The 15,021-nt window shown below is 40.3% G+C and overlaps 1 protein-coding gene across 4 annotated transcripts in view; it reads right to left on the bottom strand.

Moving 5' to 3' along the window:
- Positions 1-2,426: 2,426 nt before the first annotated feature.
- Positions 2,427-15,021, bottom strand: part of LOC124143403 (prolactin-releasing peptide receptor-like) — a 76,859-nt gene continuing 64,264 nt past the window's right edge. For 3 of the 4 annotated variants that reach the window (XM_046512374.2, XM_046512375.2, XM_046512376.2), the window contains exon 3: positions 2,427-4,182. In XM_046512374.2, the coding sequence (XP_046368330.1) occupies positions 4,054-4,182 (129 nt within the window). In that variant the 3' untranslated portion in view covers positions 2,427-4,053. The remainder of the gene's footprint in view (positions 4,183-15,021) is intronic. The other variant, XM_046512377.2, reaches the window with a different exon arrangement.

Here is a 15,021-nt window from a genome sequence, read left to right as displayed (position 1 = left end):
GTCAGCCATCGCCAACAACTGAAGGGATGATGTAAATCCAACTGGGGTCCATGCAGGTAGAAAAAGTACTGTAAGTCCCCATGGAACCTAGCGTGGTGATCTACATGTACCTTCAGTTGTTGGCGATCTATAGCCTGTTTTTATATTGTGTTACAAAATGCCAATATATTTTTATAAGCTCTCTAACAAGTTTTATGTAAATCTTCGATATTTTAGTTATTATACTGCCCTTCGTCGGCAGAATTTTATACAGTTTAAAATATATTGTTAATGTCAAATTTTGTTTCGTCACGATATGGCTGAAATATTGCCGATGTGAAGTTAAACTTTAACTCACTCACTCACTCACTCACTCATCAGACCGTACATACGTTCGTCTTGACACATTATCAGTGTAAACAATCTTAGATTTGAGAAAGTCGGCCAATTTACCTCATTTGGCATTTCCAGCGTGCGCCAAAGGGGCCTGATGCTATCTCACCCTCTGTGGTTTCTTTGGGTGGCAGATTCATTGACGAAATGATTAGAAAATCCCGTTTTAGTATTATACGTGTGAGAAAACTGAATTCCTAGTGTATGGACTGATTTGCAATGTGAAATGCATTCTTTTTCAAAATATTAACATTTTTAGACCTTGGGGATTCCTGTTTAGAAAAGCACTCCCTGTTTATCGTGAGATCAGACTACATTTTAATCGGGTGGTTTGAACTGGCTGTTCGCATGACATCGGGTTCCGACGGCGTCAATCATTGTTCATGCAAACACTGGGTTGACTTGCCTGGACTCGGTCATTTGCAGGGCGCTAGGAGATAACTATAAGTATAACATGAGCACAGTCACTGAATGTACTGTAAAGGAGTCGCATTGAGCTGCTACAAAACTGCTTTCCAATTCGCTGTGCGTAGTCCCTTCGGCGAGCCAGTCCCCTGGGTCAGATGGTGGGTTCGAATGCCTGTCCGCCTTACTCGGTATAGGTTTGTCCGAACCATATCTATACTCGTTAATTTCACCAGCATCATTTCGGGCTTTGCTTCCTCATCAAGGTGACACGCCGTACTTTTAATTGCAATACTATTCAAAGCGGCTTAAAACACTCACTAAGTCCGATTATGGTGCTTGACCTATCAGCAACATACCTGATCTCGATGTAGACTTGAGATTAATTAAGTTCAGTAAATGACGACGAACAAAACGGTTTTTAAAACTATTGTCGTTTATTATCACTTGCACAAACATTGAACAACAATATTAACAAACACCATGTGATTTGATAAAACTATATATGATCATGTAGATATATAACAAGCTTTCGAATGGCAGGTATTCCAATGTATTACAAACGTTGCTACAAATAATACAAAAGTAGTATCCTTATTATATACACCCTCTTGATTCTCATTATTTCTTGCCACGCACTGGTCCCAGCTTAAAGGCACAATATCGATGACGTCAGCAGTCTTCGTGTACCGGAACACACCAAATGCAGCGTACTTCACAATCACAGTTCACTCATCTTAAAAAAACCTGAACCTATATTAAGATGCCGTGGTGTCATTCGGCGTCCATTTTATACACTTCCACGTCTCTTGTCACAGATCTTGCCCAATCAAAAGATATATATATTTCCAAAAAAACATTTGCAACTACACAACAGTTCAGTGATACAAGCATTGGACTGTGCAGAACAAGATTGATCTAAATTGAGACTAAATGCGCCCGTGTCCTGTGATAGACAAAATATTTTTAATTCAATTTTAAGCACAATCACCAAAATTAAGGTTATTTTGAATGTGATCTTTGTCCTAATCAGTCAAAATACAACGAAATTACAGTCCATTTTCCTTTCGGGTCAATCCAAACTGGGATTATAGTTCAAAGACCCCCAGTTCCCAATATATCCCAGGATATTGTAATGGCAATCGGACGGGTACTTTGTGTGACCCATGCTGATAACGTGTCATCGACGTCACCGTTTTTTGCAATCAACAACTGTTTTAAAGACTATTTATTTACAAAGTGAATATCCTCACTGCGTTGAACAACATCCAGTCGCTTAATTTGGTCCTTGATGCCAACCAATCTCATTAAAATCAGATCTTAGTTCTCTCTACAGCTAAACAAAGATCTGAGGACATCCCATTACGGGTCACGTCAGACCGACCTTGCGCGAACTTTGACCGACCAATGGAATGACCAATCAGAAGGCAGCTTTCTCGTGCTTTACGGCACTTATTTCAAATTGGCGACCGCATCGAAACATATTTTGACAAATTCTTGATTACAAATTTGAAACCTGAACAAAAGAACATTCTGGAATGGCTAACAGATGGTCTAGATTGTATGGATTCAGTCGTTAAACCCGTAACTATCGCTCGGAGTTAAAGTTTTCGAGGTTGCATGATTAGAAATCACATTCCGACTGTCACTTTCATGATCTGGTAAGCGATGCTCTGATTGGTAGGATGGAAGGTCGTTCTGACGTGACCCTTAATGGGATGTCCTCAGATCTTTGTTTAGCGGTAGCGAGAACCGAGGTCTGATTTTAATTAAATGTGATGACAACCAATCAAGGTTCGGCTGATCGCTACCGAACTCACGTCACACAATCAAAATGTGATGGAAGTGCAACAAAGTTTTCTGGGATACTGCTATCATGAACAGTCCAACACAGTTCAAGCATGTGTTCCGACCTGTTATCTCCGTTTCCATTACTGGAATGTGACCAAAGTTGTTCTTTCCAGCAGTTCGTCTGAAGTGTAGACGATTTCTTTGTTTGTAAACATGCCGCGAAACAAAGCAAAATCATTCATCTTGTTTACGCATACAATTTCAATTTGTGTTCTCTTCGTAGACTTTGTACAGGTGACTGAATCATTGGGGTATTTCAAATTGTGGCAATGTAATCACAAACTTAGTGTATTCCATGTATGCAATTCAGAAGATATTAACGTGACCACCGCGCACCGATATTTCTTTAAATGACAGAGTTGCAAGTATTATTCAATCACCAACCGTTAATATGACTCAGTACAGAATCACGACCCGTTCAAAACCTTACCCCACGGAAAAACGTCCTATTCGGAACTGTACTACCTTTATTAGATAGGTACCAATATCCACTGACAGTAAAACCATTACTTGATACTTGTACGAAACACGACATTCGTAACATCTGTAGGGTAATTTATTCTTCAGCATAAACGTTCAGACTGCAAATTGCATGTCGTTACAACACTATGTGTCCAAGCAAACCTTGTAAATATGTCCCGGTTGAGACAGTTGTTGACGACAGTGATCACACTACGTCATTGTGAAAAAACAATTTTATGTCAATCCTGGCATATGTAACCAGTGTGGTCCATCAAAACGTTATCTCTGATCATGACACACCAAGAAAAAACTGCGTGAGGCTTATGTCCTATTACAGATTCTTCTATGGTTTCTAGAAATCAAGTGATCTTCAGGCGTCAATTCATCTGCCTTGGGTAGCATCACTCTCCCGCAGCAGAATTACAATGTTACAAGTGATGGGACGCTATCTCCAAAACTAAGCTGGTCATCTTAACTCAACTGACCAGAAGTGATCCCAAACAAATCTCCGGTCCAACTGCTCAAATATGCTCCAAGGAAACTGGTGGCCCAAATTGACCTAAATATTTCCAAATGGAGATGGTAGTCCAAGTCGACCCAAAGTGGTCTCAAAGCAGCTGGTGGTCCCTGCTGACTTAAAGTGGTCCCCAAAAGGCAAGTGGTCCCAAACATACCCATGTTCCAGCTGACCCGACCTGGTCCCAAAGAAGCTAATGTTTCAAGCCGACCTTAAGTGGTCCAAAAGAAGCTGGAGGTCAATCAGAGCTGAGCGATGTTGTTAAAAAGGGCTCCTGTTCCAGCTGACCAAAAGCGGTCCTAAGGACCATGGTGATCCTTAGCGTTGGTGATGATGACGAGTTGAAGTCGTCCCGGCTAAGCTGAAGTGGTTTCAGATGGTCCAAATTGGTCCCAAAATGAGATGCATGTCCATGTGGACTCCTCCAAGCCTTCTCCAGGTGTTCCTCAGACTGCAGCTGCTTCGACCTCATCATTTTTGTCACCACCCGCTTGGTTGTCCAGACCGATACGCTCTTCAAACGTCGTGCATGTTGCGCCGTTGACGTAGTGGGGATGGGTTTGATAACGTCGCCTCTGAAAAAATGGACCGTATGGAATATATATTCGGTAATCAAATTCAGACACAGCACAGCAAATGTTACACTTATTCAGACACCTCAGTTGTTTTAAGTGATGAATACTAAGATACAACACTGAACATATTACAAATACTCTTACATCCTACCAAAAAAAAGTAACGAATGTACACCTAGCATTGCAAAGCACAGAGCAAAATATATGTATTGTGACATATGTTACCTTAAGACAACGTCATTCAAGATAATGTTGATTGATTAAACTATAGATACAGCTAAGTATAGAGTCCATTGTACGATTCCGAATATATTATCATAAACATGGTGTATGAATATCAAATAGTGATGATACCAAGTGTTCGCGACAGTACATTAATATATCGTCAATTTATGAATGCCTTTTTACTTACATATACCAGTTCGCGTAATAATTAGTTTTAAATGTGAATATAGGTAGTGCCAATCAACTAGTGTGTGAATGGGTGCTTCGGTACATTTAGTAATATGCATGTCACTCTACAAAGGCGAAACATATAGCTCTATAACCGTTTCTAATTGTTTAAGTAGCTTTCAAACGGACTCAATTCCTGACTGAATGAAGTACAATTCGGTCTCAATCGGGTACGGAGCAGGCATGACATCAGGGTTAAACTTTATACTATTGTAACGTAAACTTCGGACTTCCTTGATTATCAGGTGCATGAACTTTCGATTCTGAAAATGCCCTGGATCGAGCTCCATTTTGGAAGTGACGTCACCATCATAAACTCTCTAATCATTTACTAAACACAGCATTTGTCCTGCCCATGCGTGTATTGCTTGTTTGTTTGTTTGTTTGTTTAACGCCGCACTCAGCAATATTCCAGGTATATGACGGCGGTCTGTAAATAATCGAGTCTTGACCAGACAATCCAGTGATTAATATCATGACCATCGATACACGCAATTGGGATACCATGACATGTTTCAACCAAGTCGGCGAGCCTGACCACCCGATCCCGTTAGTCGTCTCTTACGACAAGCAAAGTGCGTGTAAATTGACAGTATGGCTATTTTAAGCGACGTTTCATTCGAATGTCGTTCAAAACGAAGCTACGTTTGCAAACGAGTCATGGTATTTCTTAAGTCAAGTCAAGATACTCTTGCAGAGCACCGCTACCGCACTAACAAACTCAGCTATGGTGAACAAAGGCTACTTCTGTATTAGATCAGTATCGACAGTAGTCTTCGTTTATTTGATTTCGCTCAGTTTGCACCCATCGTCTTTCCGCGAACCTCGCTTCTGTTAACTTCAAAGAAAGCCTAATTCATAAATTTCTCCACAACAATAATCTGTAGGCTATGTTAACCAGTGTATGCATTAGGTCAAGAACCGTCTCCATGAGAGTTGAATGTACACTAAATGGGGTTTGCACGCTTTATCAATGTAGACAACTGAACCCAGATCTTTGTATGTTTGTTGTTTAACGCCGCACTCAGCAATATTCCAGCTATATGACGGCGGTCTGAAAATAATCGAGTCTGGACCAGACAACCCAGTGATTGATATCATGAGCATCCATCCACACAATTGGGATACGATCACAAGCATCAACCAAGTCAGCGAAACTGACCACATGATCCCGTTAGTCGCCTTTAACGACAAGCATGTTGCTGAAGACCTATTCTACCCCGGATCGTCACGGGTCCTGAGACTTACGACAGTCGTAGCACTATGATCGCTTTGTAAATGGGACCGAGAGTATTTATTATGTGTGAATTTAGGATAATTGTATATGTGGAATTGTTATATTCAAATGTTGTGTTTTTGTCGCATGTAACACACTCTACCTTTACTTCCCCAATATTTAGGTTCCAGAACTGCATGAGAAAGAAAAGCGTATTTGAATAATGGATAACTCAATGTTTTGCAATGTAATCTTCAAATGTTTTGCACTCGACGATTGTAACTCACAATATCTCACTTGTTCATATACACTGGTGTTTAGCTTGTGCATGCTTCGTTTCAAGAACTGTATAAGACAGAGTTAAGCGTGTTGAGTCATGAATGTTCAACCTAAACATCATGGTGTTTGTGTTAAGGGCTCTTCTGCTTATACAGCATTGTACATTGATCAGGGCTATTTAAAGTGGAACTTATGAACAGACTATCGGTTGGGCATATTTGCACTTGGTCGTTTTATTGATGTCTTGAAGCTGGCATTGCCTTATGGACCTCCTAACAATACAATGATCGATAGTGTTTACAAATCAACCGTTTCTAAACTTAGCAATGAACGATCAACCCAAATGGTTATGAAAGTGAATATTTTCTCTTCAGAAAAAGTTCCATCGATTACCTATTTTGTTAAAAAAACATTTTTTTTGTTATTTGAAAAAGAATATGAACATGAGAAGGCCTACATGTATATAACAACCGGCACTAAACGTGCAGACCAAACAAACTCCTCAATAAATTAGGTACCCGAAGAGGTGAATGAATTGTGTTTAACGCCGCTGTGAACAGCACTCCATTACAATTATCAGGGCGTGTTAGCGTGGCCCAAAGTGATAGTGATCATAGACAGTTCCCACTGCTTTGAGACCCATGAGAACCTATGGTGCTGACGAGCTGGACCTCATCGGGGCGAATTATATCAAAAATGAAAATCGAATGCACTAAATATAAAACTGTTTTCTATAAATGCTTTCTTTAGATCTATGACTAGTGACCGACAGAATCACACACCTACTACCATGATGCGTACCGTGCCTGCGGAAAGGTGGCCTAGTGATAAAAACGTTCGCATTCGTTAAAGACGTGAAGATCCGGGGTGGAATAGGTTTTCAGCAACCCATGCTTGCGGTAAAAGGCGACAATGCTTGTTGTAAGAGGCAACTAACGGGATCTGGTGGTCAGGCTCGCTGACTAGGTTGATGCATGTCATCGATCCCTATCGCGTGGATCGATGCTCATGATATCAATCACTGGATTGTCTGGTCCAGAGTCGATTATTTTCAGACCGCCGTCATATAGCTGGACTATTGCTGAGTGCGGCGTTAAACAACAAACAAACAAACAAAAATCTGGCTTTAGTTGTCTACATTGATACAGCGCGCAAAACCCATTTAGTATCTCCCGTCGTAATGCTGCCGGCATGCTAACGTATTAGGGCGAACAACCATGTACACGCTAAGACGCTAGGGATGCTATTTTCCTATTAAGAAAACAAGACCCACAGAGGGGTTTACCAAGGATTTAAATTGCATTTCCACTGTACCCAAGTAATCCTGACATCTACATCCAGGGAAAATTACTCTGATAATATCTACTTCAGTGTCAGCCATTTGTACTGACCTTTCGCCCCAAGCCATAATTGTTAATCCCTAATTGACATTCATTAAACTTTGATCAAAGGAATTCAGGGCTGTCGTGTTTGAGTCGCGCGTACCTAGGGATTTCCAAGCTTCCCGGTAGTCGAAGGACCAGCATCACCTAGTGGCACGTAATTACTGCGCCGATAGGAAAGTGAGGTTGAAACAATTTACAACCGTGTACGTATGAGGTCCTGAAGGCTAATAAGCCTTTGGTTCAATTAGGCAGAGGAAAAATCAATAGCACTGGCCAACGAAGTCATGTTCGCTTATAAAGCATTGGGCCAAGGAATGGTAACACTAAAACCTCAAGGCCAAAGATGACACATTTCTGCCAAAATCTTAACAGTCAAGCTGGGGGCAAGGATGATTAAGTATTGTGGCAATGTCTCCCTTTGTCCAAAAGTGTAAGCCTTCTTCGCTTTGATCAAAGCACAGAGTGACAATTTGGTTTTAGAATACTTAGTGTACGCAAGCGCGAGTTAGTTCTCCATTGTTACATATTTCATAGGTAGATGAGCGTATGATTTAGGATTTTGTGTGTTTGTTGTTTAAAGCCACCAATCACCAATATTCCAACTATGTGACGGCGGTCGATAATAATCGAATCTGAACCAGACAGTCCATTAAGCATCATGAGATCGACCCACGCTATTGGGAAGCGATGATCAACAAAAGTCACTGAGCCAGACCACCCGATCCCTTCTTGGGACCTATATATCTTACCTGGATTCCTCACGGTAGGAGCGGGAGGCATCACACGTTAGATTTCGCAAAACCCAAAACGGATTACTCATTTAGGCCTAACGGGAACCTGAACTATTATATGATAATAGTAAAAGTGACACAACCCTTTCTACAACCATAAAACCGTGCGAATTCAAATGAAACAGCGACGACACCAGATGTAATCCCCCTTCTTGTGGCATCCGTCACAAACACATGCAAAGGGAAGTCAATTGTCAAAATAGGGAATTGCGTTGTCCTTTTTTTGTCACTTATATTATGCGTCACATTTGGAAATGGCCTTCACATATCTACCATAAAAGGTTTTGAATGCTTTACTAAGGCCTTAAATTATGTAACCCTCATCAAACAAGTATTGAAGTCATATGAAGCCCTTTGAAATAGGATGCCCGAGTGTACGTCAAAACTTGTGAAATGAAAACACGAAAGGCTGGAACTGCTTGAATAATAGTGCTCGACATAAAGGGGAAGCGCAATTGGTGTCCACGGAGATGCCTACTCCGTACCTAAATGAGCTATCTCCAAATGCCACATCGTTGTTATCTATGAGGAAGTCCAGCATTTCATGTATTGGTTTCTCAGTAAGGTGACATTTACTTTCACTTCTGACAAATTGTCGTGGACCTTTGGAGGTGGAGATGTAACGATAGCTATGGTCATCACGTTTAGTTCCAAATACCAATGGATTGAGGAAGTGGTGTGCGAAGTTTTAAAATTCATAATAATTGAACGTGGTTCGTTTTCTGAGATTTAAAATTCAAGCCAATCCTTTGACTAAATCCTCTTGAAAGTTCTTCCTTGTTTGTATTTAAGGATTATGGTTAATGTTTGAGACAGGAATTTGATGGTACATTTGCAGGCCCGTCTAATGTATCTCTCTTGATGGAGAAAACAATACAAAAGAGGAATGGACTTTTGAGTCTGGTCAAAAGGTTGATAGTACAGATGCGTGGCTTGGGCAAATTTCTTCCTTGGTGAACATGCTGGCCTTATGTAGGGGCTTATTTCATATGTCTAGTATACCAAGTACTTTGATCAAGCAAAGGCGACTAACAGGATTGGGTGGTCAGGCTCGCTGAATTGGTTGAAGCGATCCCAATTGCGTGGATCGATGCTCATGATATCCATAACTGGATTGTCTGGTCCAGACTCGATTATTTACAGACAACCGTCGTATAACTGGAATATTGCCGAGTGTGGTGTAAAACAACAAACCAACCAACTTTGATCAAGCAATTAATGTAGTGATGCTTACATATATTGGTTATGTTAATTGATGCCTTGTGATGTGTGAGAACAACTACTAACTTCTCATTCAGTGGAAGACTACTGTCTGGGACATAATTGGTTTATTCCAATTCTGTTTCCTCTTTCTCAGTTTGAGCATTCTGCTAATGAAAACATCACGCACCGACTTAATCCATTCTGAAAGACATCCAACAGGTTCGTATAAAGCGTGGCCTGAGCTAACAACCCCGCGGGTATCCGGAATAGTCCCGGAAGTACCCGGAAGTGTCCTAAGCACCTCGCGGCTGGTCGTAAAAGGCGACTAAATTGGGATTCTGGGTTAGAATGTGTCCTACAGCAACCTGTGTCGATCGTGAAGGCGACTTAATAGATCGGGTGGCCAGATTCGTGACTTGTTTGACAGCGTGTCTAAGTGCCCCGATTTCGTGAATCGTTGCTTATAATATCAATCACTGATTTGTCTGGTCCTAATTCGATTATTTACAGACCACTGTCATATAGCTGGAATGTTTCATGAGTTTGGTATCTCTGTAGGTACAAATGTTGAAATAATGTTATTCTACAGAAAACCATAGATTTGACGTAAGCCACACCGATTAGCCTTGAAACTGCCATTACTACCTTTCATAACGTGTTCTTTCTACTAGTCTTGAATACTGTGTGTCAGTGTATTGAAAACGAGTTCAAGCCTACAAATGCACGTGTTCACGGGGATTAGGTCTTTTCTCCAATGAAACATAAATTAGATGACAGTCACATGGCTTTGATCTGAATACACGTGACGGTCTCCTGGAGATGTCACGTTATTGATTGTGAATTATTATCTCGACAACTTTCATCTTTTCACAGAAGGAAATGTCGGTGCAAACTGGTAAATGCCATACGTCTCCCTGAAACGGAATCAGGTCCGGTACTGGGGAATTAAAACACGCGATATGCGGATCAAAGCAAGTTTTATATAGACGGTCCGATGCATTTAGTTCATGTGTCTATTTCGCGTTTTATTTTATATTTCTTGGATCATCCACCGATCTAAAATTTCACATTTGTCGTTCTTCCAAAAGAGCCTTATTTCCAGAAGGGGGGAAACCTTCAAAATTGCTCAATGTAGGAAGGAAATAAACCCTTCAAGTGTCATTGGACATAATTTTCACTTGTTTCTTCATTTCACCTGATGGACAATTTAAACGAATATGTGAACAAACAAATTGAAGAGAAAAAAATATTGGAAGCTATATGGTGACCATACAACGATGTTCAGTGCATAATATTTCCCAATATTGCCATCAGTATCTGTAACGATCCATCGATGTTTTATACAAAATTGCCATACACAAGTATCGTGACGCCTGTATATATCGTGGTGATATCGCTTTATGATCCACGTATAGTGATGGATATCGTTTCAAGACCCCTGTACCGTGATAAAATAATGTCAATATCCATGTGATTAACATCCGTGACACGTATCCTATCAACACTCATGTATCGTGACTCCTATCCTATCAACACCCATGTATCGTGACACGTATCCTATCAACACCCATGTATCGTGACACCTATCTTATCAACACCCATGTATCCTGACTCCTATCCTATCAACACTCATGTATCGTGACTCCTATCCTATCAACACCCATGTATCCTGACTCCTATCCTATCAACACCCATGTATCCTGACACCTATCCTATCAACACCCATGTATCCTGACTCAAATCCTATCAACACCCATGTATCGTGACTCGTATCCTATCAACACCCATGTATCGTGACTCCTATCCTATCAACACCCATGTATCGTGACACCTATCCTATCAACACCCATGTATCCTGACACCTATCCTATCAACACCCATGTATCGTGACTCCTATCCTATCAACACCCATGTATCCTGACACCTATCCTATCAACACCCATGTATCCTGACACCTATCCTATCAACACCCATGTATCGTGACACGTATTCCAACAACACCCATGCATCGTGACACGTATCACAGTAACATCCATGTATCGTGACACATATCAGAGTGACATCCACGTATCGTGACACGTATCATAGTGACATCCATATATCGTGTCGTATCATATCAACATCAGCTGCGATATATCGTGGTACAATTATTGGTGTGTGAAATCAGAACCCACGGTTCGTCATACATATCTAATATACAAGGACTGCCTCCCGTCGATACGATACATAGATACGCCTGGTAACGTGGCACCTATCGCATGAGTACAGCTATATGCTGATATATACGACATCAACCATGGTTGATCGATGATTATATCCTATCAGCACCCCTCTATCGCGATATATTAACCATGGTTGATCGATGAGTATACCCTATCAGCACCCCTCTATCGCGATATATTAACCATGGTTGATCGATGACTAAACCCTATCAGCACCCCTCTATCGCGATATATCAACCATGGTTGATCGATGACTATATCCTATCAGCACCCCTCTATCGCGATATATCAACCATGGTTGATCGATGACTATATCCTATCAGCACCCCTCTATCGCGATATATCAACCATGGTTGATCGATGACTATATCCTATCAGCACCTCTCTATCGCGATATATATCGTGACAGGATACATGTATTATTATATATATCGTACCGAGACTTTCAACGATATATCTTGATGCATCGGATCGCTGTATATATACAGTACATCAATTAAATCATGGCGTGTCAGCTTGATGTAGCGAAATGACCAAAGTGATGCAGGTCCCAGACGCTTACCACTTTGGTGAAACCCACGAGCACGGGTATGATAAACCTAGGACATAATCAGAGCGAGACGGGATTGAATCTCTCCCTTTAGGTTTCTGACAAGCCAAAGGGACGCAACTCTGCACAGTGAATAGCAAGCTCCGCACAGCGCCCCACTCAAACCATGCTTGGAGTTGAACTCGCAACCGACTGACCGTTTTGCTTACAAACAAGTGATGACTGCCCTGAGGCCGAATACTCTTACCCCTGCTTAATTATTTTATTTGTTTGTCGATTTGAATTCTGTTTCATTACAACTGTCATGTAATTGTTATAGTAAGAATGAAAGGGAGAAGTTGGTTGATTTACGTTCATCTGCAATCTCGAACCAATCCGATCAAACAAACAAGAAGGTTAAATTATCTGGGAAATATGGTTAGTCGTAAACCTTTTCAAAAATAACTGTATTGGCATTCCCAAAGACATAAACAAAAGAATTAACGTTACTACATATGGGGGTATAGGGCAAATGTCAAGATTCTTGATTCTTGGCTGCTGGTGGCAGCGATGTTACCAAGTGTGAAACGAAGGTGTCACGCGCTGGGAAGGAGCTTGAGTGAATAGCGGCTAAGGGGCGCAACTCTTCAAAGCGAATAGCGGCGTAAAGACGACGGGGCCACCCGTGTAACCCCAAAACAAAAGGAGATATCATTTTTAAGTATAGCAATCGTGTTACGTCACACAAGCCTATTGTGTATGCATGTAGGATTATTTATACAAGGAAAACATGGATACCCTCTATCTCGAACGTCATGCGTTACTCGAAGGATTGTCATTATCATATATTCTATAGCATAACCTGACATGAAAGTTTATACTGCAATATCAACTGCAGTAAACTTCGGTTATAACGAACTCAAAGGGACCACTCATTTTAATTCGTTGTAACCGTAGTTCGCTATAAGCAAATGTACGGAATATATACAGAAAATAGACCAGACCAAAAAAAATAGTTCGTTATATCCGTCAGATAGTTATAAGCTTGTTCGTTTTAACCGTACTTTGCTGTAGTTATAACCCACAACTAAATGATAACTCCAGGTTTAATGAACGTCATGCTCGTCATAAGACTTCGCAATATCCGAAGTTCGTAACAAAAGCGTTAATCACGACAGGGATGATGTTGGGTCGACGTGTTGTTCTGCCTGGCTTCGTTAAAGCCGCAGATGACCTTACCTTTTTCCGTTTTCTAATCATTAGAAGTTCCGATCCTTTTTAGTGGCACATTCAGTGTAGTCGTTTCGAGTTACTGATGCGCTATAATGTAACAGAGCTTAACAATAAACCGGCTTAGGGTTCTTCATAACACTCAAGGCTTTTAAAGTGGGGTATAAAACACGGAATGGAAGCAATGCATCCTTTGGGTTGTTTATCGATCACCATTAGGAGAGTGTTGTGACACTCGACCTATAGATTAAAAACAGCGCCGAGCTCGAGAATCACAGGTCAAGAAAACAGTACAAGACATATGTTGAAGCAAGAAACATTGGTTCGTGGGCTTACTTTTAAAAAAATGGAGGAGCCGAAGAAAAAAGGTTTTAGAAACTAAAGTTTAAGTTAAATTGATTTAGATAAAAACGCGTTTTCTTAAATTGATGATGCATGTCCACAAAGGCGCTCGGGGTTCTTAATGAGTTCACAAAAGGTACTTTCAGGACATGCTTACCCTTTTCGGGAACTCCTAGTGTTATCACTGATTTCCAGCGATCCTTTCATATAAATTTCCCAATTTTATGTTCCGTTTACGCCCACTGGAATATATGTTTATGATAATGGAGACTGATTATTCTCTGTCATATCTATATTTATATCCATCATCACATAATTCAACATGGCGTGACTTTGGAGACATATATATTCATAAAGTAAGTAACTGTGATCATATGAACTGATCGATAACTGACAACTAATAGTGATTATGATCGCTACTGGCGCTTCAGAAAGATCAAACACTTTTTGATAGACCATGTTAGTTTGATGCCATTTCACCAGTTGAAGTCAGAGAAAACTCAAGGTTATGTGCCTTTCAAACTGCTGTATATTCTAATTGGGAATGAAAATAAACAGACGTTTCACATTAAACCTTCAAAGAAACATATTAAAGTTTTGTGTTTTATCCTTACAAAGACTATCAATGCGATACATTAGAATATGATAACAGTTATTTTGTGTTTTAGTATATATGTACTCTAGGGCGCAAAAGAAACCATACATCTAAATTAATTTTATCATATGTTTGATTTTCAGCTGACAAAATATCTTCAGTTAGAGATATTGTATCCAAAATATGAATTGTACTGCCGCTTTAACAGCTCTCAATGAATACTTCTACGTGGTTTCGTTTTAAACAACATTTCGAGCATGGTGTGAGTCATGGTTGCAAATTCACTTCCTACCCAAGTCTTCATTGAAGCAATTATTTTTACAAAAAAATACCCAGCCACGCATTAGGTTTAACAACCTGTTGCAGAAATGAGTGTAGGTTAAAAAGACATAATCACATTTAACATCTTCCACTTCTAAATTACATAAAATATAAAACGGCAATACAGGAGAATAACCAGTCTTGATGAAGGACAAAATAGCTGTGAAAATGTTAGGAATGGAGCACTGAAACGCAGTGATTATTATTATTATCAACTTGGTATTTATATAGCGCTAGTTTCCAGACTGACTGCTCAAAAGCGCTCTTGAAGCT

This window comes from Haliotis rufescens, unplaced genomic scaffold, assembly GCF_023055435.1.
Source record: "Haliotis rufescens isolate VD_foot unplaced genomic scaffold, xgHalRufe1.0.p SCAF_12, whole genome shotgun sequence".
NCBI classification, from domain to species: domain Eukaryota; kingdom Metazoa; phylum Mollusca; class Gastropoda; order Lepetellida; family Haliotidae; genus Haliotis; species Haliotis rufescens.
Note: the sequence above shows the minus strand (reverse complement) of the source record. Positions and strands in the feature narration are given on the sequence as shown.